General features: G+C 35.3%; 1 protein-coding gene and 1 non-coding gene across 8 annotated transcripts in view; one reads left to right on the top strand and one right to left on the bottom strand.

The window, feature by feature from the left end:
* LOC122438252 (platelet glycoprotein 4) overlaps positions 1-27,431 on the top strand; it is a 94,542-nt gene that overhangs the window by 42,763 nt on the left and 24,348 nt on the right. For 4 of the 7 annotated variants that reach the window (XM_043462926.1, XM_043462923.1, XM_043462922.1 and 1 more), the window contains 4 exons: positions 10,618-10,707; positions 12,126-12,333; positions 22,092-22,252; positions 26,815-26,962. In XM_043462926.1, coding sequence (XP_043318861.1) covers positions 12,214-12,333; positions 22,092-22,252; positions 26,815-26,962 — 429 coding nt within the window. In that variant the 5' untranslated portion in view covers positions 10,618-10,707; positions 12,126-12,213. Of the gene's footprint in view, positions 1-2,567; positions 2,777-10,617; positions 10,708-12,125; positions 12,334-22,091; positions 22,253-26,814; positions 26,963-27,431 lie in introns of those variants that run through there. The other 3 variants (XM_043462921.1, XM_043462927.1, XM_043462928.1) reach the window with 3 other exon arrangements.
* On the bottom strand, positions 1,819-1,925 carry LOC122438963. The gene has a single exon (XR_006268708.1). It is a non-coding gene; the product is annotated as a U6 spliceosomal RNA (small nuclear RNA).

Genomic DNA, 27,431 nt, shown 5'->3' with positions numbered 1-27,431 from the left:
ATAAACAGACAAGGGTCTCTCATTCCATGGAGTCAACATTCTAGCAAATGCAGAGAAAGGACCAGAAAAAAAAAAAATGTCAAGTGCTTGTCTGATGGTGCTGTGTGATCTCCAGTAATCAGAGCAGAAGGGAGAAAGGGACTGACTCCAGGGGAAGGGAAGCACTTCGTTGCCTCAGTCAGGCCGCTGTCAAGTGCTGCACACAGTCCACCTCAGTTAGTCCTTATTATGATTCTCTTATTTAGTGTTCTCCAATTTTGATTAAGAAAGTAAGAATAAATTGTTAGTTAACTCCTAATCCCCAGTCAATATAGCTAGTGGTAGTATATCGCAAGTCACTGTAGTCTGTCTGATCCAAATTCTAAGTGATCTTCCAGGTAAAAAGTTTGCAAAGCACTGTGCCTAAGTTGACTTAGCATACTGACAGTCTGAGCTTTCATTCTGCTACCTCGGTCAGTGTTCTAGTGGACTTACCGAAGGTAAGGTATATGCTCATATAAAAGTATCCCTTAAAAATATGGCATATACATAATCTTTTAAAAATGAAAACCCCAACATGCATTACTGAGAAATGGGTGCAGCAGTTTTCTGCCTTGTTTTTCAAGGTGAACGTTTTGCTCAAAATACAGACACGATTGCAGATTTTACTTGGCTCTGGGTTTCCTGTATCAGGAACTGTTGTGCACAGTATTAAACAGCTAACAGCTGCCTCTGGGAATGCAAATTTGATTCTTTGGGCTGCTATGGGAAAGTGTGACATTTTCCTCTCCAAAGACAAAGAATGTAGATGTCATTAGACTACTGATTAAATAGTAATCCAAATAAGTTCAGTGTCAGCTTAGGTATCGATTTTACAGGTATTTTTTCTGAAATATCTTACTCTAACAATGTTCATTTTTTATATAATTTAATTATCCTTTCAGTGCATTTAAGATAGGCTGTTTAAATAGCATCTGAACCTCTGTGTTGGTGGGCTATTTCTGAATTGTCACACTGGAGGATATTTGTGTACCTGTGTACTTGTGTATATTTGTGAGAATTAAGGCTGAGAAGGAAATGCATCAAAGCAGCTTAAATACAACAAAATAGATACTCACAATCAAAATAATTATTAAACTAGCCTTTATATTACCTTTTTATTAGTATAACAAAGATAAAATGTCACAGTGATAAGGGAATCATCTTTTAAAATTATCTGAAATCTTTATTCTTTTTAAAAGAAAAGCATAAATCATAATGAGATTACACAAGGCCATTTCTACTTTATCCTAATTAAGCGATATTTGGAAAAACAATCCCAGTATAACTAAAGACTTCTATAACTTATTAATTTTTAAATAAATTTGTCTATAAAAATATCCTGGAAAAAGCAAGCAATGCTCAAGGTAAAATATTGCTTTGGGTTCCTTTCCAGTTGTATTGCACAAATGAGAATGCAACACATGCCTAGAAGCAGGAGCACAAACAGTCCCGTGAGGACTGGTTTAAATATGATCTAATGAAGTAAATGTACTTCTGCCTGTTATTGTTATGCTGTTGTCTTTCAAGGCTGAGTTAGAGGCATTTATTCGTCTGGTCTGTCTGACAGATAACAGGTTTAACCTGAAGAATTTTATTTTCCCTGTAGGATTCTGAGAATTTCTTTCTCAGAATGGGATTTTAACATGCGGGTCTTTTCTCCCCAAAAGTTTAAGGCCTTCTTTTTTGAAGAAACTTTAAAATAATGCCTTTCTTTTAAAGCAACTTCATTATATACTTTTACTATTTAGGATGGCTTTTATTTATTTATTTTTTTTTTTCGTTTTTTTTTTTTTTTTTTTAAATATGGAACGCTTCACGAATTTGCGTGTCATCCTTGCGCAGGGGCCATGCTAATCTTCTCTGTATCGTTCCAACTTTAGTATATGTGCTGCCGAAGCGAGCACTAGGATGGCTTTTAATATGAAATTTTACTTAAATATTATTTAAAATTGTCTTTTTCTTTAAAGAGATCTAAGAGAAATACAACTTCTTGGTTTTCATAGAAGGACTTTGCTCTGCTAATGAAATTTCTGTAAAACTAACGGAAAATAATAGTGAAGAGCTTCCGGTTAGAACAGTAGGCTATTTCCTTTTTTAAAGTCTGTTTGTCATCCCTGTTGATTGACAAAGTCCAACTGTTTTCAAAATCATTAAGCTTGACACACTTTGGATAAATGATGCATAGAAAGTACATTTTATTTAAACTTCATGAAATAGGTGTTTCAAGCAGGAAAGTGAGTCCGGTAATTCTTCCCAATCTACATTTTCCACCCCGGGGCCCGGTTTATCATCTGGAATAATGACTTATTAATATAATAAAAGAGTATATGAAAGGCTGCTCAGCAAGTTAGCTCCTTTTGTCTCTCTGGCCTCTGACTTACTTGGATGGGAAAATGGCCAAAAGAAAAAAAAAAAAAAAAAGACAGCAGAAGATCTCAGATATAGGTAATAGGTCCTCACTACAATATAAAAACAGACCCTTAAGACTTATCACACTCCTCCCACACACTCTAAGTGGGAGGTGTGGGGTTTCCTTTTTTTTTTTCAAACTCCTTTTGGAAACAAACCACTCATTAGGATCTGACTGACGCTGCCTTTCTTTTTTTTTTTCTTAAAGCATATTTAAACTCACACACTTTTTATAATGAGGATTTCAGTGTAGGGTTTTCTGCAGGATACCATTTGGTCCTACTAAGAACTGACTGTTCAAATGTTGGAACATTTGATTGGAAAATACTTCTTAGTCTTTTTAAAGGTAAGTCATACTGATTTTTTTAAAATTTCTGTCTCCTAAGAGACAGGAGATGACACTACTATATACACACCCTTAAAGTTATAGAACGGCAGCAGTAAGCAGGAACTGTTTTATGAAATCATTAGGCTTTTCCTAAAAGCTAGGTTTGTGCTGTTTCCAAAGTTATCAACCTTACCTTTTATATTTAAGAAATATTAAAACTTTGTCCAATAATCAGTGTCATGTTGCTTCTTGATGTTTAGTTTATGCATAAACAGTTTTTGTTAAAATGATGTACTATCCAATTTTGTTACTTTAGTACTTTTATTGTCTACTCAGGGTATTTATGCATGGTTTTTAATTTAAATTATGAATGAAAATCAACATAAATAAAAATCAGTTTAGTAGGATTAGTTCTTAAAAGTCACTTGGCACTCTTATGCCAACCTGCTTTCTAATATGCAATTCTTCAGTACCTATTAGTTTAGAGAGTCTTGGTTTATTTAATCTTCTATTTTTTAATGTCACAATTTTTTGGTGAACCTGACTTTGTCTACATGGTTAACAGCAGTTTATATTTTGGATATATTCCTCTTCAGCATTTTTAAAAAATTCATTCTCACTGAATTTTACTTGCTGTTGGGAATGGTAAATTATATTAATTCCAAATGATTCTGATTTATATAACTGTATAAATTATATAAAATTTGGTAATAGAATTTTTTAAAAATGGAAGTTTTTGTGTTTTTAGGAAACTTATTACCAATATCAGCAAATTATTTTCTTGAATGATACTACTAATAAATGACAAATCCTTTTGGAGAAATTAAAAGTTATAAATTATACTAAGTGAAAACAGCATACATAACTGTAAATGGCATAAATTCTCTAAAGTAAATTTCAAACAGTTTCTAGAATTGTCAAGTAACATATTGAAAAATGTTTTTAAAATCTTCACATGTACTCTTCAGTTCTTTAGTGTGTAGTTTTAAATTAATTTAAAAAAGTGCTCTTAATATTCAATCAAAAAATAACCAACATAATATTTTTCAAAAATTTTGTTTATAGAGAGTCCAGTGGTCCACTGGATTTCATGGGAGAAAAAAAATACAAAGAAATTTTTTTCATTTACCAGAATCATTAGAAGACCAGAATAATAAATTCAATACACAAATATCAGATAGAAGTTAAACTGAGAGCAATAAAACTATAATTAGAGAGGTACTGGACAGAATGCACTGAAAATTTTGGAATTTATCTTGGGAGTTATAGTTGCTACACTATAGGCAAAACATCTTGTGGGTCTTTTCTTCCTGAAAGAATTGATTCTGTAACTATTTTCTGATTTAATCACAAGGTATTTTTTAATTCAGTGGCCCAAGTCATGGCTGAAAGTTTTGAGGAATTATTCTATCCTAGGAGTTGATTTTTCATTTGCATAATATTCTAAACCCCTGTATACCTAAGAATAAGCCATCTCATCAGATTTTATTGTAAACTAAGAGTTTTGGAAATGATCATTTATTATTTATGAAAAAGACGTATTTAGTAGAATTTTTAAAAATACCCGGCCAATTCACAATAATATTTTACTGTTATGTTACAGTTCAATATATTTCATAATATGTCAAATAACATAAAAGTGCTATGATAGAAATTTTGTTCATTCTCACTGAATTTTACTTGACATTTATAATTATATATGATGTATATATACCCATTTTAGAGAAAACTGAGCCACAGAGAAACTATAATGTTAGCCTGTGAAGCAAACCTAAATTACTTGAATTCAAAGCCCAGAATAATAACTATTGATAATATTATAGTATCTTCCTGTTCACAGGAAGAGTTGGGTTGGGGAAAAAGAAACAGTAGCATTTCTATCAGGATTCAGAAATCAAGAATGGTTCTAGATAATTCTATTTAAACTGATAAGAATCATTTCAAATCTATAGTAATCTCTATAATCAAGTACTCTAAAACTTACTCCAAAAGACTGCTGTGTTTCTAGAAGAACACTTAATGTGATAAGGAAGTCAATGTAATTATTATTTTAATTATTTTAATATTTCCACAAAAATAAAAGTTGTTATATTTGCAAGGCATAATTTAGTGAAGTGTATTATATTATAGATATCTATACATTTTCTATTATATATATTTACTTCCATATATTCTGATAGGATGGAAATGCCCATATACATTAAAAAGATTATGGTAACTTCAATAAGAGAAGATGATGAAGATTTCCAAACCTAGTTATTTAAACGTTTTCCACAGAGCCCAAATGAGATGTGACTAGAAGGGGAAAGGACCACAGTTCCTGCCCATTTTGATCAGAATAGCTATTCTTTTAACTACCTTCATATGTTGGGATTGCATGTAAAATAGGTACTAATCTAGTGACCTTCTGTATTCACTTGATGAAACACAGCCAGATTTAAATAACTGATTTAACCAGTTTGATATGAATCTGCATCTTACTCATGTCTAGGGAATCATGGCTTTGAAAACACACCTAGATATTGTGTAAAGTAAGAGTGTGAAAAGGAACTTAATTTGGAAAGCTAATTTTCATATTCAACCTGTCATTGAATTAATCGCCCCCAAACTCCAAACCTGGGTTTTGTGGGCAAATACTGTATTGGGTGAGGAAAAGACTGTGTATTAAAAGAATTAGTTGTGTGTCTAGTACAAAACAGAGATGTTGTGATCTGGTTTCCTATTCTGAGGAAAAGCAGAAGAAAGGCTTATGGATAGAATAGGAAATTTGAGAAATTCACTCATGAGCTAGAAAATGTCATCCAGGTCCTGGCATTCATTCATAGCACAAGTATGTAATATGAAACTGCTTTAAAGTTTCACAGTTCACATCCCAGGAAACTATACCTCTTGGCCATGCCTTTTTCTGGGCTGAGTTTCCAAGGAAACACAGCTCTATACACACATGAAAATAATCACAAATTCTCTGGGAAGTTTCTCTATTATTCTGACCTACTTATGGGGACACTTCTTAAGCTCAGTCTCAGTTCCTACCACCAGGTTTCCAACATAATGGAAAGGCATAACACTCGTAAGTTCATCTGGAAACACACTGTTGACTTGACAGCAAGAAAATAAACATGCCACACGCACTTACGTTCACAAACTACAAACAGAGTAGGATTTATGGTCTGTGAACTGACAGGACACAGCAGATCTCCACACAGATTCAAGAAAATTATGGGATTAGTGTCTTTATTTTCTCGTCCTTCTTCTTATAAGTCTCAAAAATAAGTTTTCTTCCCTGTATATGTGAATTTTTTGTTTTCTAAATTGAAGTACTTTAAGCAAGCAGTAAATTATTATTTCTAATGAAGAAATAAGGGTAAAGAATAAAATTTAACCTAAAATTAGCAAATAAAATAAATTTTATTATGAAAGAATCTGTATGACTAAGAAAACCAAGTGTGCAAAATGCAAATTTTATATGCTCTAAATAGCTACATTTGAGAGAATAGTAGGGACAAACTCCACTTTATAAAGCTGTTATTGGGTACAGCATGCTGAGTAACCTGAACTTTTCTATGTACTCAGTGCATGTCCTATTTAATTCGTTGGTTCCTCCTTTGCTTCAGGTGAATAAAACTACAGTGGCATGTGTGTTCGGTCGCTAAGTCCTGTCTGACTCTTTGCAACAACCCCATGTACTGTAGCCTGCTAGGCTCCTCTGTCCAATGGGATTTCTCAGGCAAGAATATTGGAGTGGGTTGCCATTTCCTTCTCCATGGGATCTTCACGATCCAGGGATTAAATCCACACCTCCTGCATTGGCAGGCAGATTCTTTACTACTGAGCCTCCTGGGGAAGCATAAATTACAGCTGACCCTTGGACAAAACAGGTTTGAACTTTGTCAGTCCACTTTTATGCAGTATCTTTTCAATAAATACTGCAGTACAACCTGATTCAATAGATGCAGTTGGCTGGATACCACAGGTAAGCTGACAGTATAGTTATATGTGGATTTTCCACTGCCTGCATTGTCTATAACCCCTCTGCATTATTCAAGGGTCAACTTGTATTTGTAATTTTGTAGTATGAAGCATAAGCTTACATGTATGATTATAAGAACAATACTTACTCATGGTGACAAGGCACTGAAGCATGATAAATGAACAAAAATAAGTAATTCCCCCATATTCTTGGGGGGAACTATTTCCCCCAAGACCCTCAGCGGGTGCCTGAACCTAGGGATAGCACCAAACCCTAAGCAGTCCCCCTTCATCCAAGATTTTACTTTCTACAGGTTCAGTTAGCTTCACTTGACCACTTTTGACTGTGGATAAGTGAAACCATGGAAAGCAAAGCCATTGATAAAGAAGGATTACATTTGTATAAAATATCTTGCCTATTTTTAGAGGAAAAAAAAACTTGCATCAAGATAACAAAATAAGCTGGCCAATTGAAACTTTGAAAAAAGTTCATAAAGTCAATCTCTTTCTGTCAAAAGTATCAGTACATGTATGCAGGAATGTGAGTTGCACTACTATCTTTGCTTAGACATCATCCAGACCAGTGTTAGACTAGTAACAGTCTAAGCATGCAATTTAGCAGAATAAATTATTGACACTTCTGTTTTCCGATGAACTTGATTCAACAGCACTGGGCTGTGTGCACTATCTCACTTCAGTTTTAAGTTCAAAGCAGACAGAGTCTAGGCAGTACCCAGGTCTGCCCGTAACTAGACATCTCTGGGCGCAGGGTCCCTGAATGGCATAATAATGAGCTTTCATGTTTAGAGAAGAAGACACAGAAGAACACATTGGGTCATCCAGCAGATTTTTTGGGACGTTTTGCCCCTTGGGACTCTTCACTATCATCCACGGGACTGCCTGAATAAAGGATAATGATTCTGGGAAAGGTCAGACAGATTCTCAACTAGGTGATGGCACAGAATCTGTGAACAGACAAATAATACACACCTATATCCATTTCAGAAATATAAGATTTGTAATTTTAAAATCATTTTGTATTCCATCTGACAGGACTGCAAAGGACATTAATGTTGAATGTGGCATTTATATAGAAAATATCTTTTCAAAAGAGATGATTTGAGTTGTATTCCTGATGTTACATAAACGAAACTAGAATTTGACCCTCGAGATTTCCTGCCCTGAATTTTTAATGAATTGCAATCCACAGATTTCTATAGAGATGCTCCTCAAGCATCCTAAACATGGGACAAGATAGTGCTAGGTGGGACATAGGAGACCAAGTTAGGAATCAGGGTTTCAGTGGACCCACAAATACTGTAATCTAAGTCACTTGGCTTGGTCTTCCATGTAAGGATTTGAGTGAAGAACCAGTTTAGCTGCTTAAATGGAAAAATGGGGATCTCATCTTATAATCTTACTTTACACATAAAGAAATTGAGGAACAGAGCAATTAAATAGCTTGCCAATGGTCATCTGGCATAGAGTGGCCAGTCACACTTTGGTTTCATCTCGGGTCTCCCACCCTCAATTACAGCAGTTTGGATCCCTGTATTTTGATGTCTACCTCAAATATAACTTACAGATGAGAATTGGGGAATGGTCTATAAGATGGGCATTCAATAAAATAGTACTTGATAAGTTCTCCTGAATATGATCACTTACATACAGTACAGCACACTCAAATGATATTCACAAGTAGAAAAGAGATTCTACTTGTGAATATCTAGTAATTATTATCAAGTTTAAATAATTTATTCCACTGTATTATGACAATCCTACCCAAAGCCACAGAAGGGAGCATGTTAATTCTTCATCCTCTGTATAAAATCGTTTCAGTCATGACCAATGTGACCCTATGGACTGTGGCCTGCCAGGCTTCTCTGTCTTTGGAATTCTCCAGTCTAGAATACTGGAGTGGGTGGCCATTCCCTTTTCCAGGAGACCTTCCTGACTCAGGGATCGAACCTGTGTCTCTTGCATCTCCTGCACTGGCAGGCGGGTCCTACACCCAAGCAATTAAAAAGGGAAGGAAAGCTATGCCAAACTTAGTGTACTGAAAAGCAGAGGCATCACTTTTCCTACAAAGGTCCGTATAGCCAAAGCTATGGTTTTTACAGTGGTCATGTACAGATGTGAGAGTTGGACCATTAAAGAAGGCTTAATGCCAACAAATTGATGCTTTCAAACTGGGGTGCTGGAGAAGACTCTTGAGAGTCCCTTGGACTACAAGGAGATCAAACCAGTCAATCCCAAAGGAAATCAACCCTGAATATTCATTGGAAGGACAGGTTGAAGCTCCAAAACTTTGGCCACCTGATGTGAAGAGCCGACTCACTGGAAAAGACCTGATGCTATGAAAGACTGAAAGCAATTGGAGAAAGGGGTAGCAGAGGTTGAGATAGTTCGATAGCATCATGGATTCAGTGCATATGAATCTGAGCAAACTCCAGGAGATAGTGGAGGACAGAGGAGCCTGGCATGCTGCAGTCCATGGGCTGCTAAGAGTCACTAATGACTTAGCAACTAAACAACTCAACTTGCTCAGAGACATAAAATTCCACAGGAAAAATAAATCACTTGTTTAGGCTTGTGTGTTTTGTTTACATTGGGAAAAAAACATGTGACATTAATGACTATTCAAGCTTCTTAGCCACCAGGACCTCAGTGTGAATCAGTTTGTTCATCCTGATTTACAGTGGATCATCCTAGGTATTTGGTATAAGTGAATGGAAATCCTGAAGAATGAAAAAAGTTTGTAAGATTTGCCTTTTTCCATTTTGAGGGAAAGTCTTATTCCTTTATTTTCTTAACACTATTCTTAACATTTTCTTAGCTAAGCAATTAATACTTTTAAAAAATTAAATGCTTACTCAAGTGGGGAGAAATACTAATAAAACTAAAACCATCAGAATGGTACTGCAACCACAACCAAGCTATGGAGGAAAAATCTGAAACCATAACGAAGTATGATTTTTACTATTATCCTTACAAGACTGACAAAAATACCGTGTGTCCCTCCAACCTGTTGCAATTTTTGTTTTCCTTGGGCAAGGGCATTCTGAAGTAGGGAATATTTGTTTACAAGCTACAAAGCACAATCTGTTTATCAATGTCAGGTCAACCCTAGTATAGATTTCTTACTGAAATCAAAACTGCTCAAATAGTATGTTTTAGGTATTTGAATAATAAAGTCTTGTTACAATAGGATCTACTTATTAAGAATTTTCTTCCAAAGATAAGACTGAGTGAAATACATATTGACACAATCTAGTTGATTTTAACAGAATTGTTATGAATCAGTTTATTATTGTTGTTTAGGCTCTAAGTCATGTCTGATTCTTTTGTGACCTCATGTACTATAGCCCACTAGGCTCCTCTGTCCATGGGATTTCCCAGACAAAATTACTGGAGTGGATTGCCATTTGCTTCTCCAGGGGATCTTCTCAACCCAGGGATCCAACCCACATCTCCTGTATTGGCAGCCAGATTCTTTACCACTGAGTCACCAGGGAAGCCCTATGATTCAGCTCCCTACAGCAAAAGGAAAACTATTGCTCTTAAATATGTTAAAATATACATATTTGAGGCTAGTAAGAAAGCAATACCTATTACAGAATCTAGATATACTCTACCTTACATATTTTCTTCAAGTTCTGTTCACCTTTAGATGATATAAAAATCAATTATTAAAAAGAAAATATTCTGTAAAATATTTCAACATTTTCAACACAGTTGATACAAAAGAATTCAAGCAGGAACTCAATATCCATGAAAAAGGAATTTTATTTTAACAGTGATTATAATTTTGGTGGTATTAGAGAGTAGTGTAGTGTTAGTTTTCTGACAATGTATTTCCCTAATTTACTCGTGTTTTTTTGTTTTAATAGATAGGTTGCCACTGATTAGAAGAACTGACTCCTTCTAAGACTCATCAGATCATTTCCTGTAAAAACTATATCTTTCTAATTGTGAAAAAGGTAAAGAAAACATCTGTTACCATTCTTGTTTAGCATTTAGATGGAATAGACCCCAGTCAACCCACATTCAATCTGCAGGAGAACATCAGGTTCAGCTCAGTTCAGTCGCTCAGTCGTGCCCAGCTCTTTGTGATCCCATGAACACCAGGCATCCCTGTCCATCACCAACTCCCGGAGTCCACCCAAACTCATGTGCATTCAATCAGTGATACCATCCAACCATGTCATCCTCTGTCATCCCCTTCTCCTCCTGCCCTCAATCTTTCCCAGCATCAGGGTCTTTTCCAATGAGTCAGCTCTTCACCTCAAGTGGCCAAAGTATTGGAGTTTCAGCTTCAGAATCAGTCCTTCCAATGAACACCCAGGACTGATCTCCTTTAGGATGGACTGGTTGGATCTCCTTGCAGTCCAAGGGACTCTCAAGAGTCTTCTCCAACACCACAGTTCAAAAGCATCAATTCTTCTGTGCTCAGCTTTCTTTATAGTCCAACTCTCACATCCATACATGACTACTGGAAAAACCATAGCCTTGACTAGACGGACATTTGTTGGCAAAATAATGTCTCTGCTTTTTAATATGCTGTCTAGGTTGGTCATAACTTTCCTTCCAAGAAGTAAGCATCTTTTAATTTCATGGCTGCAGTCACCATCTGCAGTGATTTTGGAGCCCAGAAAAATAAAGTCAGCCACTGTTACCACTGTTTCCCTATCTATTTGCCATAAAGTGATGGGACCGGATGCCATGATCTTAGTTTTCTGAATGCTGAGTTTTAAGCCAACTTTTTCACTCTCCTCTTTCATCATCAAAAGGCTCTTTAGTTCTTTTCATTTTCTGCCATAAGGGTGGTGTCATCCGCATATCGGAGGTTATTGGTATTTCTCCCGGCAATCTTGATTCCAGTTTGTGCTTCTTCCAGCCCTGCGTTTCTCATGATGTACTCTGCATAGAAGTTAAATAAGCAGGATGACAATATACAGCCTTGACGTACTCCTTTTCCATTTTGGAACCAGTCTGTTGTCCCCCAGGTAGTATTGTGCAAATGGCTGTGTTTAGGTGGAAAAGCCACATAGAGGGCAAAAATGTCCATAAGTGTCCCTGGCTGACATAAGGTAGGCAGAGGGCAAGAGTACGTAAACATATTCTCCATAGATAAGATTTCAGTATGTTAATCATCCACAGGAAAAAAAAATTTTAAAGAGAATTTTGAGGAAATGCTCTATGTGATGATATTTATTATTTCTACCACTGGTAGGTAGGTCACATTAAAAAAAAATTACAAGACCTAGAAAGTTTTATTAAAAAAATAATCTGTCTATAACTGGCAAGATGATTTGTTTCAGTTGCGTGTTTTCCTTGTACTTTGATCTTTTTGTACTGATATTTATGCTTCTGTTTTATGATCTCCTCCTAATGATAGAACCAGACCTCTTGGCAACCACCTTCATCAGACCCGGGAGTTTGAAAGAAGCAGGTGCTGCAGTTCAGTGTTTCCTTGAACAAGAAACATGGGCTGCAGTCGAAACTGTGGGCTCATTGCTGGTGCGGTCATTGGTGCAGTCCTGGCTGTGTTCGGGGGGATTCTAATGCCAGTTGGAGACATGCTTATTCAGAAGACAATTAAAAAGGTACAAGTGGTATCAAGAACATTTCTTTTCATCCTGATTCAGTCTACCTTGACTTATTTTTGGCTTAGGGCTCCTGTTTTATATTTCATTATAACTGGCAATTATGTGTCTAACACAAAGGTGATTTTGAACAACTGAAACTCTACATGATAGAGAAATAATCAAAGTATGATGTATAGTCTATATGAATGCACTGTCATCTTAAGTCTAAATATTTAATTTCTGATAAAAACTATTCTAAGTATGCAGGTAAGTAGAAATAATTCCATTTAATTATGTAAAAAGGGTATGCTGATAGGCTTTTCATATGCTTTTGAATGAGAAATGAGTGTTATTTTGTGAGGGTACATTTATAAAAGTAGTTGCACTTTGGTTACAGCTGATTAAAGTAAAATCATATATAACTTAAAACTATGTTTAATAAGTATAACTTAAAATTGTGTTTAATATTGATTTAGGAATATTTGGTAAAATTGGTAAAATTTATTTTTGTTTGGTAAACTGTTCTATATGTGTGTAATATTAATAATATATGATTTTTATAAACATTTCCTACTGATGAAGGTTGATAAGGGACTTCTAGAAAATACTTTCAGAAATGTTACGCAGAACATATCCCAGTATATACATATATGTATCTGTGTGTATACAAACAAGTTCACTATAGATTTAACTAAAAATAAAGTGACAATATATAGGCTTCTACAACAAACTAGAATCTGTCTCTCATCCTAGTTCCTTCTAATTCAGCTTTATACTCACCAACTTTAACTGATAAAGAAAAGAAAGACTAGAATAAGGAGAAGTACATCTGCTGAAGTCCTAAACAAGGGATAGCAAATTCAAATGACTTCAGGGTTTGGAGACAAGCCTTAAAGAAAAGCTACCAAGAACAATATAAAAACAAGACAACGACTACTGTGAAGTTAAAAGTGTGTGCCCTGCTCAGAGGCATGTATGTTTATTTTTAAAATATAATGCTGGCCAAATAAACATATCTGAGTGCTAGCCTCAGCTGTCATCCTGGTTCAGATGCCAGTGGTCTAGACGGCAGTAAGCAGAATGCAGAGAGGATATCACAAGAACTGAATCATAAGTGGGCTAGACTACCAACTCATACTGGAGTTTCTGTTTCTGTCAAGACCTTTATCTGTCTCATCCATTCACCCATGTTTGACATCCTACTCTTACTAGGAGTAAATAATTACAATTATTTTTCACTAAAGCACTGCCTGACTTAACATGAAGATTTAATTTCAAATCTAGTTACCCAGGACAAGAAGTTACTATTTTCCAAAGCTTTTTTGGTTTTTGTTCAGCTAAATGCTTAGTCTGTAAATTAAAAATTTTTTCTGGTTGTACTATTATAGCTATTGTCTTAGTACAACAGACTATGAAATAGGACATTTTTGGTACAGTTTCTATACTTGTATGCTATATTTGCTTAATAATCACACAGGCGTTTCTATCTTTTCTCTTGCTAACTGACAGCAAAAATTTTAATCTCATGCATTTAACTGGAAATATTATACATTAAATACCATCTCCTTCCTTGAAATTTCCCACTTTTCTTGATATTATTTTAATATAGTTCAATAGAGACAGACAGGAGATGGTGAGGTGTGGAGTGTCTAACATGTTAGAGAGAACTGCTATGGTCCTATATCCTTTCTGCTCTGTAAACTCACTTCCCTTCTGTATCTGTGGAGTGAGAACACAGATACAGAAGGGAAATTTTGACACAGATACAGATACAGAAGGGAAATTTTGACACACAGACTATAATTTTTTTTTAATCTTCAGAAGAGAAAAGCGAAAATAATCTTTCGGTGCACAGCATCTTAGACTAAGATTTTCTGTCATACTTGATAATCAGTAGTGAACAATGATCATCTATTGTTTCTTCTTCTTATTCTACAATATTATAGAGAGTCTCTGTTAGACATCATCAGAGGCACTAACATCTATTTTAATTGTTTAATATTTATCTCTAAGTTCATATGGCTAATCTTGAGGAAATAAGAGTTTTCAGACATCAAAAATTTGTATAGTGGCTAAGAGAGAATAAATATTTATCTCAAGAAATATAAATTTTAATTGGGAAAAAGCATATTGTAAAAAAAACTACAGAGACTTGTGAAACTCTGTAATTGAATTCTAAAGCATACACTATTTAGAAAGAGAACTTTCGCAGAGTATTCAGTAACTTCAGGAAGAAGGTGAGACTTGAGTTGGATTTTGAAGTACAAAATTTTGAAAGTCCAAAGAGAGTTCCATTAAAAATGTCAAGGGACTGCTTAATGCCATGGGAAAAAAGTCGTGGAAATGCAACTAAATACTGTGATGACAGAAGGAAAAATATTTTTTTTTTTAGAAAAATATTCTAAAAATGTGTCAAAATAAAGAAATAACAGCAGAGATGATTAAAAAGATAATAACATGGGGTAAAATTTAGGAAACTTTTGAGCATCAGGCAGAAGACTATTTAATGACATGACAGGCAATAGTAGTGTATATTTACCTGTAGTTGTTAGATATAACAAAATCTGCATTTAGAGACTGGTATCAAATATACTATATGCTAGTAAGTTATATGCCACACATACTAATATATTATATTATATACTAAATAAATAAAGCATTTTTTAGTCCTACTAAGAGCTTCATATATACTAATTCATTTAATCTTCACAAATATCGATGAGAAGGTACTACCATCACAAGACCTTAAATCAACCTGACAACTCACCTAGCCAAAAGGAATAGGAGTTAGTTTCTAAACCGAGGCAATCTGAAGGCAGAGATGAGATGATTTATACATTTTGCACTCTCTAATTCTACAGCAGAAAGTGTTGGAAAGTGAGGAGACCAAATACAGGAAATGTTATGTAGGTCATGACCACTTTCAAGGAGAATTTAACACTCACTTTTAAACAGATCTTTGCATAGTTTGCATGTAACAAAAGGCTCTCTGGCCTAGTGTGATGGAGTATGTAGAACTGATGGGTGATGGAATGCAATGGATAGAAGAACTAACTAAACAGGGGGAGAGAGGAGTAAAAATTTCACACTACAAGATGTCCAGTTTGCTCTTGACAGAAACATATATACCTTGGAAGAGTAAAGCACAGAGGTTTTATAAGTGATTGAAAAGAACATCAGTGATATTTCAAAGGGAAGGTTCAGAGATTTGTTCATTATTATAGAGAATACAGATAAAACCAAACAATAGATATGTTTAAGGAGAGTTTTAGTATAGAGACAAAAGAGCAGAGAAATTACTACGGGATTTGTGCATTCAGAGGTAAGTAGGAAGACAACAGAAAACAGAAAAATTATTTTATATGAAGCAATGAAAAACATACACTGTAATTTTTTTAGAAGTTATTATGAAGCCAGTTTTTAAGGAAGAAGTAAAATTATCTCAGGCAGATGAAAATTAAGGAAATAGTAGTTAGAACACAGTCACTAATAACTTTAAAATTGTATTTTCAGTAGTGCCGAGAAATAAAGTGGGATAAAATAAAGAAACAGAATGCTTTCCCTTCTTATTTTTGAAATGAGGGTTACCTGCAATCTTTGGGTTATGCTGTAACCCAGCTCAATATTCACAGACTAAGACATCATCTCTAAGACATCACTTCTCAGCCTTTTGGTTAAGATCAAGTGGCTCAGATGATAAAGCATCTGCCTGCAATGCAGGAGACTTGGGTTCAATCCCTGAGTCAGGAAGATCCCCTGGAGAAGGAAATGGCAACCCATTCCAGTACTCTTGCCTGGAAAATCCCATGGTCAGAGGAGCTTGATAGGTTACAGTCCATGGGTTGCAAAGAGTCAGACACAACTAAAAGACTTCACTTTCATTTTTCAAGACATCATCAGAAGCCCTTCAATGGTCAGGAGCTGTGTAGTATATTTAAGACAGCCTGCTTTTGCTCTCAGATTTTCATATAGCTGTGTTGACCTTGCTTATTTTAATTATGTAAAGATGTTGGGACTTTTTCTTTATTTAAATAAAACTGTTTCTTTTAAACTTAGTTTACAAAATTATTTTAAATATGAGATTAGCACATGTATCTGTTTGGCATACATGTAGAGGTCAAATCTTTGAATTATGTGTAAGCACAGACAGCCAAGTGTCTCGCCCCTGCCTCAAGAGCACTTAGGTTAATACTGCTATTTTACAAATATATATATATATATATATATGTTGTACTACCAGTCAGTTTATCTCTACAATTAAAACTCATTGCATGTAACTTGCATTATTTAACGGACTAACAGCAAGTTGGCAAAGTTATTACCTATATATAAGCACCATAAAAAAATTAAAGTGCTTAATTTAAAAAGATAAGAAAACCATCTTATCTTGTTCTCTAGAGTTGGAACTCTGATACTTTCTGGTTCTCAAAGATGACACCTGATACCAGTATCTGAAATGGCATAAAACAGTCGATACATTTTACCATTATATTTCTTTACTCACTATTTCCAAAGGAAATTTTGTAGGGTTTTTATGCATTACAGGTAATTATGCATTATGTAGGGTTTTATGCATTATAGCTGAATGCTTTTATACCAGTGTTTCAGATCATGATTCCTAGTAGAATTGAGTGGGACCAGCAGATTTATGCAATCTTGCTAGATAGACTAAAAGTCAATGGCATGAGCTGCCACTAATGTGGAACACAGAAATCATCAAAGGACTTCAGAAAAAGGTCAAAGTTCTGGCACCACTCACAAAGGATAATTTATCACCTGACACTATAAAGTATCACTTGATTAATATTGCTGAATATTATATAACAGGCAATTTTAAATAGTTTGAATTCACCTATGATATTAACCATGTAATATCAAGGCAATCAAGATATCTTTTTCAGTTAAAAGACTAATGTTCAATCATACCATCATTCAATTACACCATTTCCTTTCCCCATTCTTAAAAAGAATGATCTTCTCGTAGCCAAAAAAATGCTTCCATATAAAATAAACATAAATGATTATAATTTTGACTTATTAAAATGACTATAATTTCAAAGCAAGTCAATATTTGATAGCAAACTTTATACACATATATATTAATTTCATGATGTATGCTTAGACTATTTCTAGATATGATAAAATAATTTTTACCTTATTATAGTATCTAAAAGCTCAAAAAAGTGCCAGATGTATATAGGTTGTTAAAGATAGTAGAATTTGCTTAAAATTTAATAATAACATGAGAACATGAAATAATCTAAAATAAATTCTAAACTTAAATAGTAAAACACGGATTAAACATTAATCTGCACATTAACTCCAATAATAAAATCACTTAAAAGTGTTTTAAGAAACAGCAGGTCAGCATGTGTAATTTTCTTCCTCCAGCCCCATTTAATCTCAACATAGTATACTTTTCATGCCAAATAAAAATTCTCCCATTTTAGGTTCTTACATAAATACTTGGAGGCTGATTTCTTGAGTTTCTGAAACATATTATATCTAATCAATTCCACCAATTGTTATTCTGAGGTTTAACTGATGACTTGATAATAACCTGAGACCAAAAGCACTTTTTGACTGTTGGCACAACTAGCACCAATATTCTTTTTTTGTTTGTTTTGTTTTTTAATTTGATTTTTATTTATTTTCCATTTATTTTTATTAGTTGGAGGCTAATTACTTTACAATATTGTAGTGGTTTTTGCCATACATTGACATGAATCAGCCATGGATTTACATGTGTTCCCCATCCCATCCCTCTGGGTCTTTCCAGTGCACCAGCCCTGAGCACCCGTCTCATGCATCCAACCTGGGCTGGCGATCTGTTTCACCCTTGATAGTATACTTGTTTCAATGCTATTCTCTTAGAACATCCCACCCTCGCCTTCTCCCACAGAGTCTAAAGGTCTGTACTATACATCTGTGTCTCTTTTTCTGTTTTGCATATAGGGTTATCGTTACCATCTTTTTAAATTCCATATGTATGTGTTAGTGTACTGTATTGGTCTTTATCTGTATGGCTTACTTCACTCTGTATAATGGGCTCCAGTTTCATCCATCTCATTAGAACTGATTCAAATGAGTTCTTTTTAATGGCTGAGTAATATTCCATGGTGTATATGTACCACAGCTTTCTTATCCGTTCGTCTGCTGATGGGCATCTAGGTTGCTTCCATGTCCTGGCTATTATAAACAAAGCTGCGATGAACATTGGGGTGCACGTGTCTCTTTCAGATCTGGTTTCCTCGGTGTGTATGCCCAGCAGTGGGATTGCTGGGTCATATGGCACCAATATTCTAATCCTCCCTTTCTCTTTCTCTAGCATGTAAACACATAGGAGAAAATGTTTGATCATAGGAAGACTTCTTGTAACTGGTTCTAAACAGAACAAATTGGGGTAGTAAGTGAAGAAGATGAAGACTCTTTTCAGTATGTTTCTGCTTTTTTAGGGAAGTTTTGATTTCAGTGGATGAAGAATAAATATAGAAATAATTAAATAGCAGAAGCATCACAGGATTTTATATGAGTGCCACATGACTGGTTCAGACAGGAATGCTATGAATGAAATAATTAATATAATTATACCATATTCCACCTATATTGAGTTTCAGAAATATTAATTTCATATAGTTCAACCTCATATTATATCTAATATTATTATTATCCCTGTTTTACAAATAAGGAAGCTGAGGTACAAGAAATCAAATAACCTGCCTAAGTTTAAATGGTTAGCATATGATCAAACTGGGAATCAAACTCATAGCATCTATTTCATTGTTAACCACTTCACTCTGGGCTTCCCAGGAGGCTCAAACAGTAAAGAATCTGCCTGCAATGCATGAGACCCAGGTTCGACCCCTGTATCAGGAAGATCCCCTGGAGAAGGGAACAGCAACCCGCTCTTATATTCTTCCCTGGAGAATTCCATGGACAAAAGATCCTGATGGGCTACAATCCATCCAGTCACAAAGAGTCGGACATGACTGAGCAATTAACACTTTCACTTTTCACTCTAGGCTTTGAGTAAAGAAGCCAATATACTTAGTCAGGTTGGTAGTAGGGTAAGGAAATCTGCTTTACGTGATTCCATCTTTCAGTACTCTATAAGAACTTTGAGAAATGGGACAATATTATTTTTTGTATATGTATTCTATATAGTTCATTCACAGGAACATAGTTAGACTAAAGTTGCCCATCATGTGGATGAGTACTGCTTTCCCATAACAGCAATAATCAAGTGACCACAGGACTAGATAGAGGGTATAACAGTCCCAGACATCTGCCTTCAAATTAATGTAGCAAAACAGAACTTTCAAAGTAAATGGCTTTCAACTCAGCTGAAGACCATGCCACACTAGAGTCAACAAGCTGAAATCCAGGGCTAAATAGTCTGAATGCTTAAAGTCAGGGATAGATACTGATGTATGTATCAGCCAAGGGAGAGGATCTTCAATTATATTATTTTTTTTTTTACATAGAATTTCACCTTTGTATTTCAAATTTACTGAAAGATCCACAAAATAGGCCAGACAGTCCAAAGTCAATTTAAAATCAAGGCCTTTTAAATTCACAAAGAATATAAGAACTTGAACTCCTTTTTAAGAAGAGGTTATGATATATTTAGTCTTGATAAAGAGGTCTATACAAATTTCTAGTACCTAGGTAGTCTTAGGATCAGGAGAAATTCATTCCTATTCTGACTGATTCAATATTTTTCTCTGTCTCTGTACAAATTGTGGTTTTATAAAAACCACACAAGATTGGCATGAAATGCCGGATTCACCATTATCTACTAACAAATTATTATGTAACATTGAATCAGACATCTGTTTCTCTAGGACCCACTTCTACTACTAAAAAAAAGTGGATGGCATTACATGACCCTAACTCTAAAGCCAGAAATTCAGTGCACTCATTTCAACTCTTTGTGTTTCAACTTCCGCATTTAAAAAATTATCTCCAGATTGACAAATAAGACAAAGTAACTCATGGCCCTTAGAAGAAAGACATGATACAGTTACAATTTCTTTATATAAAATGCACAAGCATTAGAGTCAGGGAGATTTCTGTCCCACCAAGTACATTATTGAAATAAAATATGTGTTTTGAGAGGTAATGATAAACAATTGATATTATACTAGTCCTTAAGATTCTACAGTGTGAAAGGAATAATGTGCATGTGTATATGTTCATGTGTGTTCTCTTCTCATAATTCCTCTTGAAATGGGTCAATGAACAGAGCGTGCAGCTTCCATGTAGATTTCAGTTTCAAAACCCTCATCCTTCACAGTAAACACCTTTGCATTTACAATAGCCATAATACTTATCTACACATAATTTTGTCTTGATTTGGGTTTGCTATGGAATTAAGACTTTTGGGGAGTAATAAAACACTCTTCAAGGACAACTGCTTGTTAAAAGTACTAAGGTCTCACACTGCTTTAATAGCTGCCACGTACCCAGTGTAAAAGGCTTGTGACAGCGCAGGATTTTGTAATGGCATTTTAGTTGATGCCCTGTTCTCTAAGGAATTCCCTTTTTCCCTCCATTAAGCAATAAGTCAAGTGTCCTGAAGATTGCTAATTCACTTTGACTTCTACCAACTAAATGCAGAGGTGACGGGAACAAAAAATATACCAGGGTGTAAAAGAGGACTAGCCTAAGGGTCAGAGATTAGGATCTTCATTGTGATTCTGCCACTAGGCATTTGCCTCAGTGACCTTTGAGCCAGGAACCTGGTTTCTCAAGAGTGTCAGCATGCTCTCCTAGAAAATGTGCTAATAATGTTCACTGTCCTTTTCTGACCCATCGTTCTATGAATTGATGCTTCCTGGTGAACTAAATAAACAGGTGAGATTGTTCTTGTGGGTTTCAGCCTTATTTTCTGTGAAATGCTTTCCTTCCTCTTCCTTTAGCAGTAAAAGGGTAAGCTGGAGCTTTCCACCTGAGTATGTATTCCTTCCAAGGTAGTTAATTGGAAACACTGCCTGCCACAAAGTCACCTTTGTCTCCATTAGCTACTAGAGCTCCATAGGCTTCTTGCTCAGAGAGTAAAAGCCTTGGAAGGAACCTGGGAGAGCATCTATGATAACTCCCTCACTTTACAGATAATAAAATTGACCTTAAGGGATTTGGTGACTATTCTGTCTCAGCTCCTAAACTATTAATAGATACTTAGGTATCCATACTAATAGATACCTAGGTTTCTGCAAATGTACTGAGAGGAAAGCCTCATTGATCAGGGTTTTGAATGGGAGAAATCAAAGTTGTGTTTCTCTTAACAAATGTTAACTGATTTTCCCCCAAAGTATCCAACTTCTGAAGAAAATGAGAAAACTTCTAATTCCACTAGATTTTTTCTGTTTTTCCCTTTTGCCTCTTCAGTCTAACTCATTGAGGGTACATAAGAAATTTAATATTCAACCTGATAAGAACTTTTTTGAAATGCTTTAATTAAACTTGCTTAATAAACTCTGTTACAAATTGTTGCAATATTGAAATAGGGTCACTCTAAAGCTTGCCAGTGGCTGGCTTTACAATCACCAGACATGTTTGCAATATTACACACTGATTTTCCTTGCTGACTGAAAGAGATTGCTAACCATAATGTGTTGAAAACATTTCTGTTGCAAGCATGTGGCAGGTTGCAATGGTTTTCATGAGCAGGATACTTAAGCCTGGTCTTTCACAGGCTAACTAATTTTTAAACTCCCAACAGGTGCCCATATTGGCTACAAAAAAATAATCCAAACTTATTTTCTTTCTCATAGGAAGTTGTCCTTGAAGAAGGCACAATTGCCTTTAAAAATTGGGTTAAAACAGGCACAGATGTTTACAGACAGTTTTGGATATTTGATGTGCAGAATCCAGATGAAGTGGCAGTTAATAGCACCAAAATTAAAGTTAAGCAAAGAGGTCCTTACACGTACAGGTGAGTCCCCAAAATACGTGGCACTCTTTCCTTGAACACATGTATTTCTGAAAAAGCTTCCACTTGACAAATGTCATTGTATTGAAATGTACTTATTATTTTCTTACCATTAATATATATGGAAATATTTTGTTTCTGCCTACACAAAACCCTAATCTAAGGATTTAATGATTATTAAAAAACAGGTTTTATTACGAATTTACCAGCATCAGTTAACTACCCTACATTTAACAAGTCACACATGTTTTACACTTGTGGCATGTATGTTTCAAAAACTCTGAAATATGCATCTAAATAGAAAAAATCTATCAAAATTTTTAAAATGAGTATTTTAAAATCTTAAAATTGAAAAGTATAGGTATATGAGTAGTTCTCAAAGTATGGCTCCTGGACCAGCAACATCAGTATGACCTCAGAACTAGGCAGAAATGCAAATTCTCAGGCCCCACCTTAGACCAAGTGAATCAGAGACCCTTGGTTTGAGGCTGGCAATGAGTTTTACAAATATTCTGGGTGACTGCAGTACATAGACAGTTTTGCTAACCACAGCATTAAACTTCTATGTAAGTAAAATACCTGCTTAGGATTTCTATTCAAACGTTTTCCAGGTCTTAAGAGTGTATTTATGCAGTAGTTTCATTCTTATATTTTCTCCAGTACTAAGACTGAATAAAAAATACCTTTATCTACACGCCTTAACAGTTTAACACATTTTGAATAGAATCTAAGATCCATCAGATGTAGGGGGAAATAATTAGCCAGAACTTTTCATTTTGTAAATTTAAAAATCAAAGTGACACCAGGCAAGTGAAATGGTTTGTCCACGATGACAAAATCCTGGAAACTGGGTAACTCCTAGATATTTGTGTACATTTTCCCCCTATCAAAATTATAAACACTAACCTTAGCCAAGTATTACGACATTTATAGAGCCCATATGGGAACAGAATTAAGTCCTGTTGTATCACTTATTATATAAAGGTTTATTTTTCAAGGATAATTACAACTAGTTATAGACAATAATCAAGTATTATCACAAAACTTCATATTTGTAAAGATTTCTAATTCATAGTTTTACGTAGTCTGTAATTATGTAATTTCTTTCCTCTCCATGCATTAATTTATTTCTATATCAGCAACTCATGCTCAAATATAATGAAGTAACAATAGTTGGGGGGGGGGTGATGCCTGCTGCTGTAACATAATATATAAGCTGTAGAGCGCCATGGTACTATTCCATCCTAGTAATTATCCCCATCTCCTGTCTTCAGACATATGTCTATGACTATCCACAACTCAGTCAAAGAAATCTTGGATTTCATTGTTACAGAAAAAAATCTTACTTTCAGAAATATTAAAAAAAATTTTTTTCCAGAGTCTTATACTTCTTATATCACTATCAAAAGCCTGATATAAGATATCTGAATATCTTATTCCAAAAAACGTGTACTCTGAAAATCTAGAACTCACGTATGACCTAATATAATCTAAGTATAACTGATTAAACTTCTGTCATAGCTCAGTTGTTAAAGAATGACAACTGCAGTGCCAGAGTCCGCCTGCAGTGCAGGAGACCTGGGTTCGATTCCTGAGTTGGGAAGATCCCCTGGAAAAGGAAATGGCAACTCACTCTAGTATTCTTGCCTGGGAAATCCCATGGACAGAGGAGCCTGGCGGGCTACAGTCCATGAGGTCTCAAGAGCTGGACATGACTTAGCAACTAAACCACCAAACCATAACTGATTAAAAATCATACCCTGAGAAAACTGAATACATGTGATAAGAGAAAATAGGTGATATTTGAGATCTATCTCATCATAGGTTTTGCTTAATTTTTTCACTTGTTTGGCAGGGCGGTTGGAGGGGGGGTGTATGTTTTTACCTTTAAGGGTGAGTGAAGTCGCTCAGTCGTGTCCGACTCTTTGCGACCCATGGACTGTAGCCTACCAGGCTCCTCTGTCCATGGGATTTTCCAGGCAAGAATACTGGAGTGGGTTGCCATTTCCTTCTCCAGGGGATCTTCCCAACCCAGGGATTGAACCCCGGTCTCCCGCATTGCAGGTAGATGCTTTACCCTCTGAGCCATCAGGGAGATCCTTCTTTTAAGGATATTCATTGTGGAATGTAAAAAACAAACATAATATAGAATCCTGTCCCAGTCCTGCTCTGATAGGTGATAAGATACATATCTTATTTTTGGAGGCTAAAACCTTCATTCTCTAAGGGATAAAAATGGAGTGGATTAGATATAATTCATTTACTTGGAGAAGCAATGAGGTGGGGGTTAGAGAAGTTGGATTTTCAGCTAAAGTGTGTAAACAAACTCAGATTTATATAACAATTCTAAAGGAATCTCATGATGTCTTATGATGTTGACAAAGGAATCCTTACTGTCTACCTAGATGCCTTAAATAATGGGAAAACAATGGTTACCTTTCAGAAAAAGTAAATAGTTTGAGAGTCTTCCATGTGTTGAGGTGAATTTACTTCCTATCAATTACACTCTGAATTCAGTTGAAATTGGAAGTGAAGGAGGATGTCCCTCCTCAACAGAACCATACGGGCTTATTTGCCTTTTAGCTGCTGAAGTGAGCTTGATGAAACTTTGACAGGATGTGACATGGGTCAGAGCATGAAACTTCCTGGATTGAGATGTTAATTATGTATAGCATCTCTATGAAGACCTGGTAACTCCTTCAGAATATTCTCAGATCGAACATAAATTTTAAAAATTTTTAATTACTTTGCTTTGGCAGAAGTGCATGGAAAACAATATGAAGCAATTTCCTCCCTTTGACCTTATTAACCAACACTCTGTAAAACCTGTATACATTCTAATTTTTAAACAAAAACTTGAGTACTTATAATCTCTTTTTAAAAGTACATTCTAAACACAGACCTCAGTTTGAAGGATTTTTTTTTTCTGTTAGTGAGTGCCATCTGCTGGTATAATGTAAGTACAACTAAGTGAACTACAATTTGGGTCACAATTATGGCTCAGCTGGTAAAGAATGCGCCTGCAATGTGGGAGACTGGGTTCGATCCCTGGGTTGGGAAGATCCCCTGGAGAAGGGAAAGGCTACCCACTCCAGTATTCTGGCCTGGAGAAGTCCATGGACAGTATAGTCGCAAAGAGTCAGACATGACTGAGTGACTTTCAGTTACTTACACTTAACTTATATTGATATTATTTCAAACATGTAAAATAAATGTTCCTGAAAATTATGTTAATTTTAAATATGAATATGTAATATAATTTTAACATGTAATTATCTAATATAAAAGAGTAACTGACTAGTAATAGATTCTCCAGGATGATGTCTCAGATATTTATATTCTTTGTATGTCTACAGTACTCCAAGGAGAATAAACAATAAAAAGCTTGATGAAATTGTATTAGAAATAAGATATATTTCCATATTTTTGTGAATTCTCTTTTCAAAGAGTGTAAAAAATAATTTCTTCATTCAAAAACATTTACCAAAAACTTACCCAAGTACCAGACACTGCTTGGGGATACACAGTACTCATAATACCTATGGCAAAGGAATCTACATTTTTATTATACTTGATTGAAATCAGGTCAGGCTTTTCTGGTTGGTTTTGTTTTTTCCATTTCAGTCCCATGGTTTTTCAGTCTTTATCTTAGATAACAACAGATAACATTTAGAAGCTCACATGATAGAGACATTCGGATATATGATAGAGCAGTGAATAATGTACACCTTATTCCATCTCAGTAAATATCTTGTATGTACAGAAGATTTTTTTCCCCATGATATTACTCTTCACCACATTCCTAAAAAGTAGTTGGTACTCTGCCTAGCAATTACAGCCAGGCACTTAGAACTAGTAACTATTCCATACATGGGGTAGGGCTGGAGACGAATTGATCTGTGATGGTGAAATACATTGTTAGTTATCTTTAATTCTCATTAAAATAATGAAAGTTATAATCAAGCCAATGATGGAAAGGCTATCTACTTTGAACAGTCCTTCTAATAAAAGAAAAGGGGCTCATAATATTCCCCTGCTTCAACTTCTGTTTCCCCCTCACCCTCAAGATAAAAGGTGAACATCTAGATGTAGAATGCAACCCTTTAGTCCTTGAGATCTTGCTCATTTCGTGGCTTTGTTTTCTACCACTCCCCTTACTCAGACACTGTAAACCAACCATATTGAAACGTGTTATTTCTAAAAGTACATGTTCTTCCATATTTTACCAAAGTAAAGTTCTATCTGTCACTCAAACCACTTATATGGAATTGTATCCTGTCCATTATCCCCACCATATCCCAAGCCTGGGTTTTTACCTCTTCTATCTTCTCACAGAATCTGTGTAACCTCCTATAATAATATGTATTCCTTCTCCCCTGGTATGTTCATCTAAGACCTTCCTTCTCTAATTTGCTAGAGACTCAGTATCAGCTTGCTTATCCTTTTGGTCTACTTGTTTAGCATAATTTCTGACACAGTCTATGTACTTAAAATTATTTGTTGCATGAAAGAATGACATTCATTTGAAACAACTGTTTTGAGTTTTACTTACTCTTGTGTTTCAGAGTTCGTTATCTAGCCAAGGAAAATATAACCCAGGACTCTGAGAACCACACGGTCTCTTTCCTACAGCCCAATGGTGCCATCTTCGAACCCTCGCTATCAGTTGGAACTGAGAATGACACGTTCACCATTCTCAACCTGGCTGTAGCCGTGAGTAGACAAACAGCAAAATTACTGATTTGGAAATCCTCTAGAATCCAACTGTAAATAATCTCATGATTAAAGCTACCATTAGATATCATTTTTTTCATTTTTATAAAAATACTTTCTTATGCTACTATTTTTAATTATGATCATTTGGAAAGATGACAAGATCATAGAATAATCAACTGAAGACTGATTAGAAGACCACTTAATGTGTATCATTTTAAAAAGTAGGATTTATGGGGCTTCCCCTGTGACTCAGTGATAAAGAATCTGATAATGCAGGAGACGTGAGTTCAGTCCCTGGTCCAGGAAGATCCCACATGCCTCAGAGCAGCTAAGCCTGTGCTGTTGAGCATGTGTCCTAGAGCCAAGGAGCCGCAACTGCTGAGCCCACACGCCCCAGCTTCTGAAGTCTGCACACCCTAGAGCCCATGCTCTGCGTCAGGAGAAGCCAGCACAGTGAGAAGCCCAC

This window comes from Cervus canadensis, chromosome 3 (assembly GCF_019320065.1).
Source record: "Cervus canadensis isolate Bull #8, Minnesota chromosome 3, ASM1932006v1, whole genome shotgun sequence".
Lineage (NCBI taxonomy): Eukaryota > Metazoa > Chordata > Mammalia > Artiodactyla > Cervidae > Cervus > Cervus canadensis.
The sequence above is the reverse complement of the archived record's forward strand: the minus strand, read 5'-3'. Positions and strand labels throughout refer to the sequence as shown.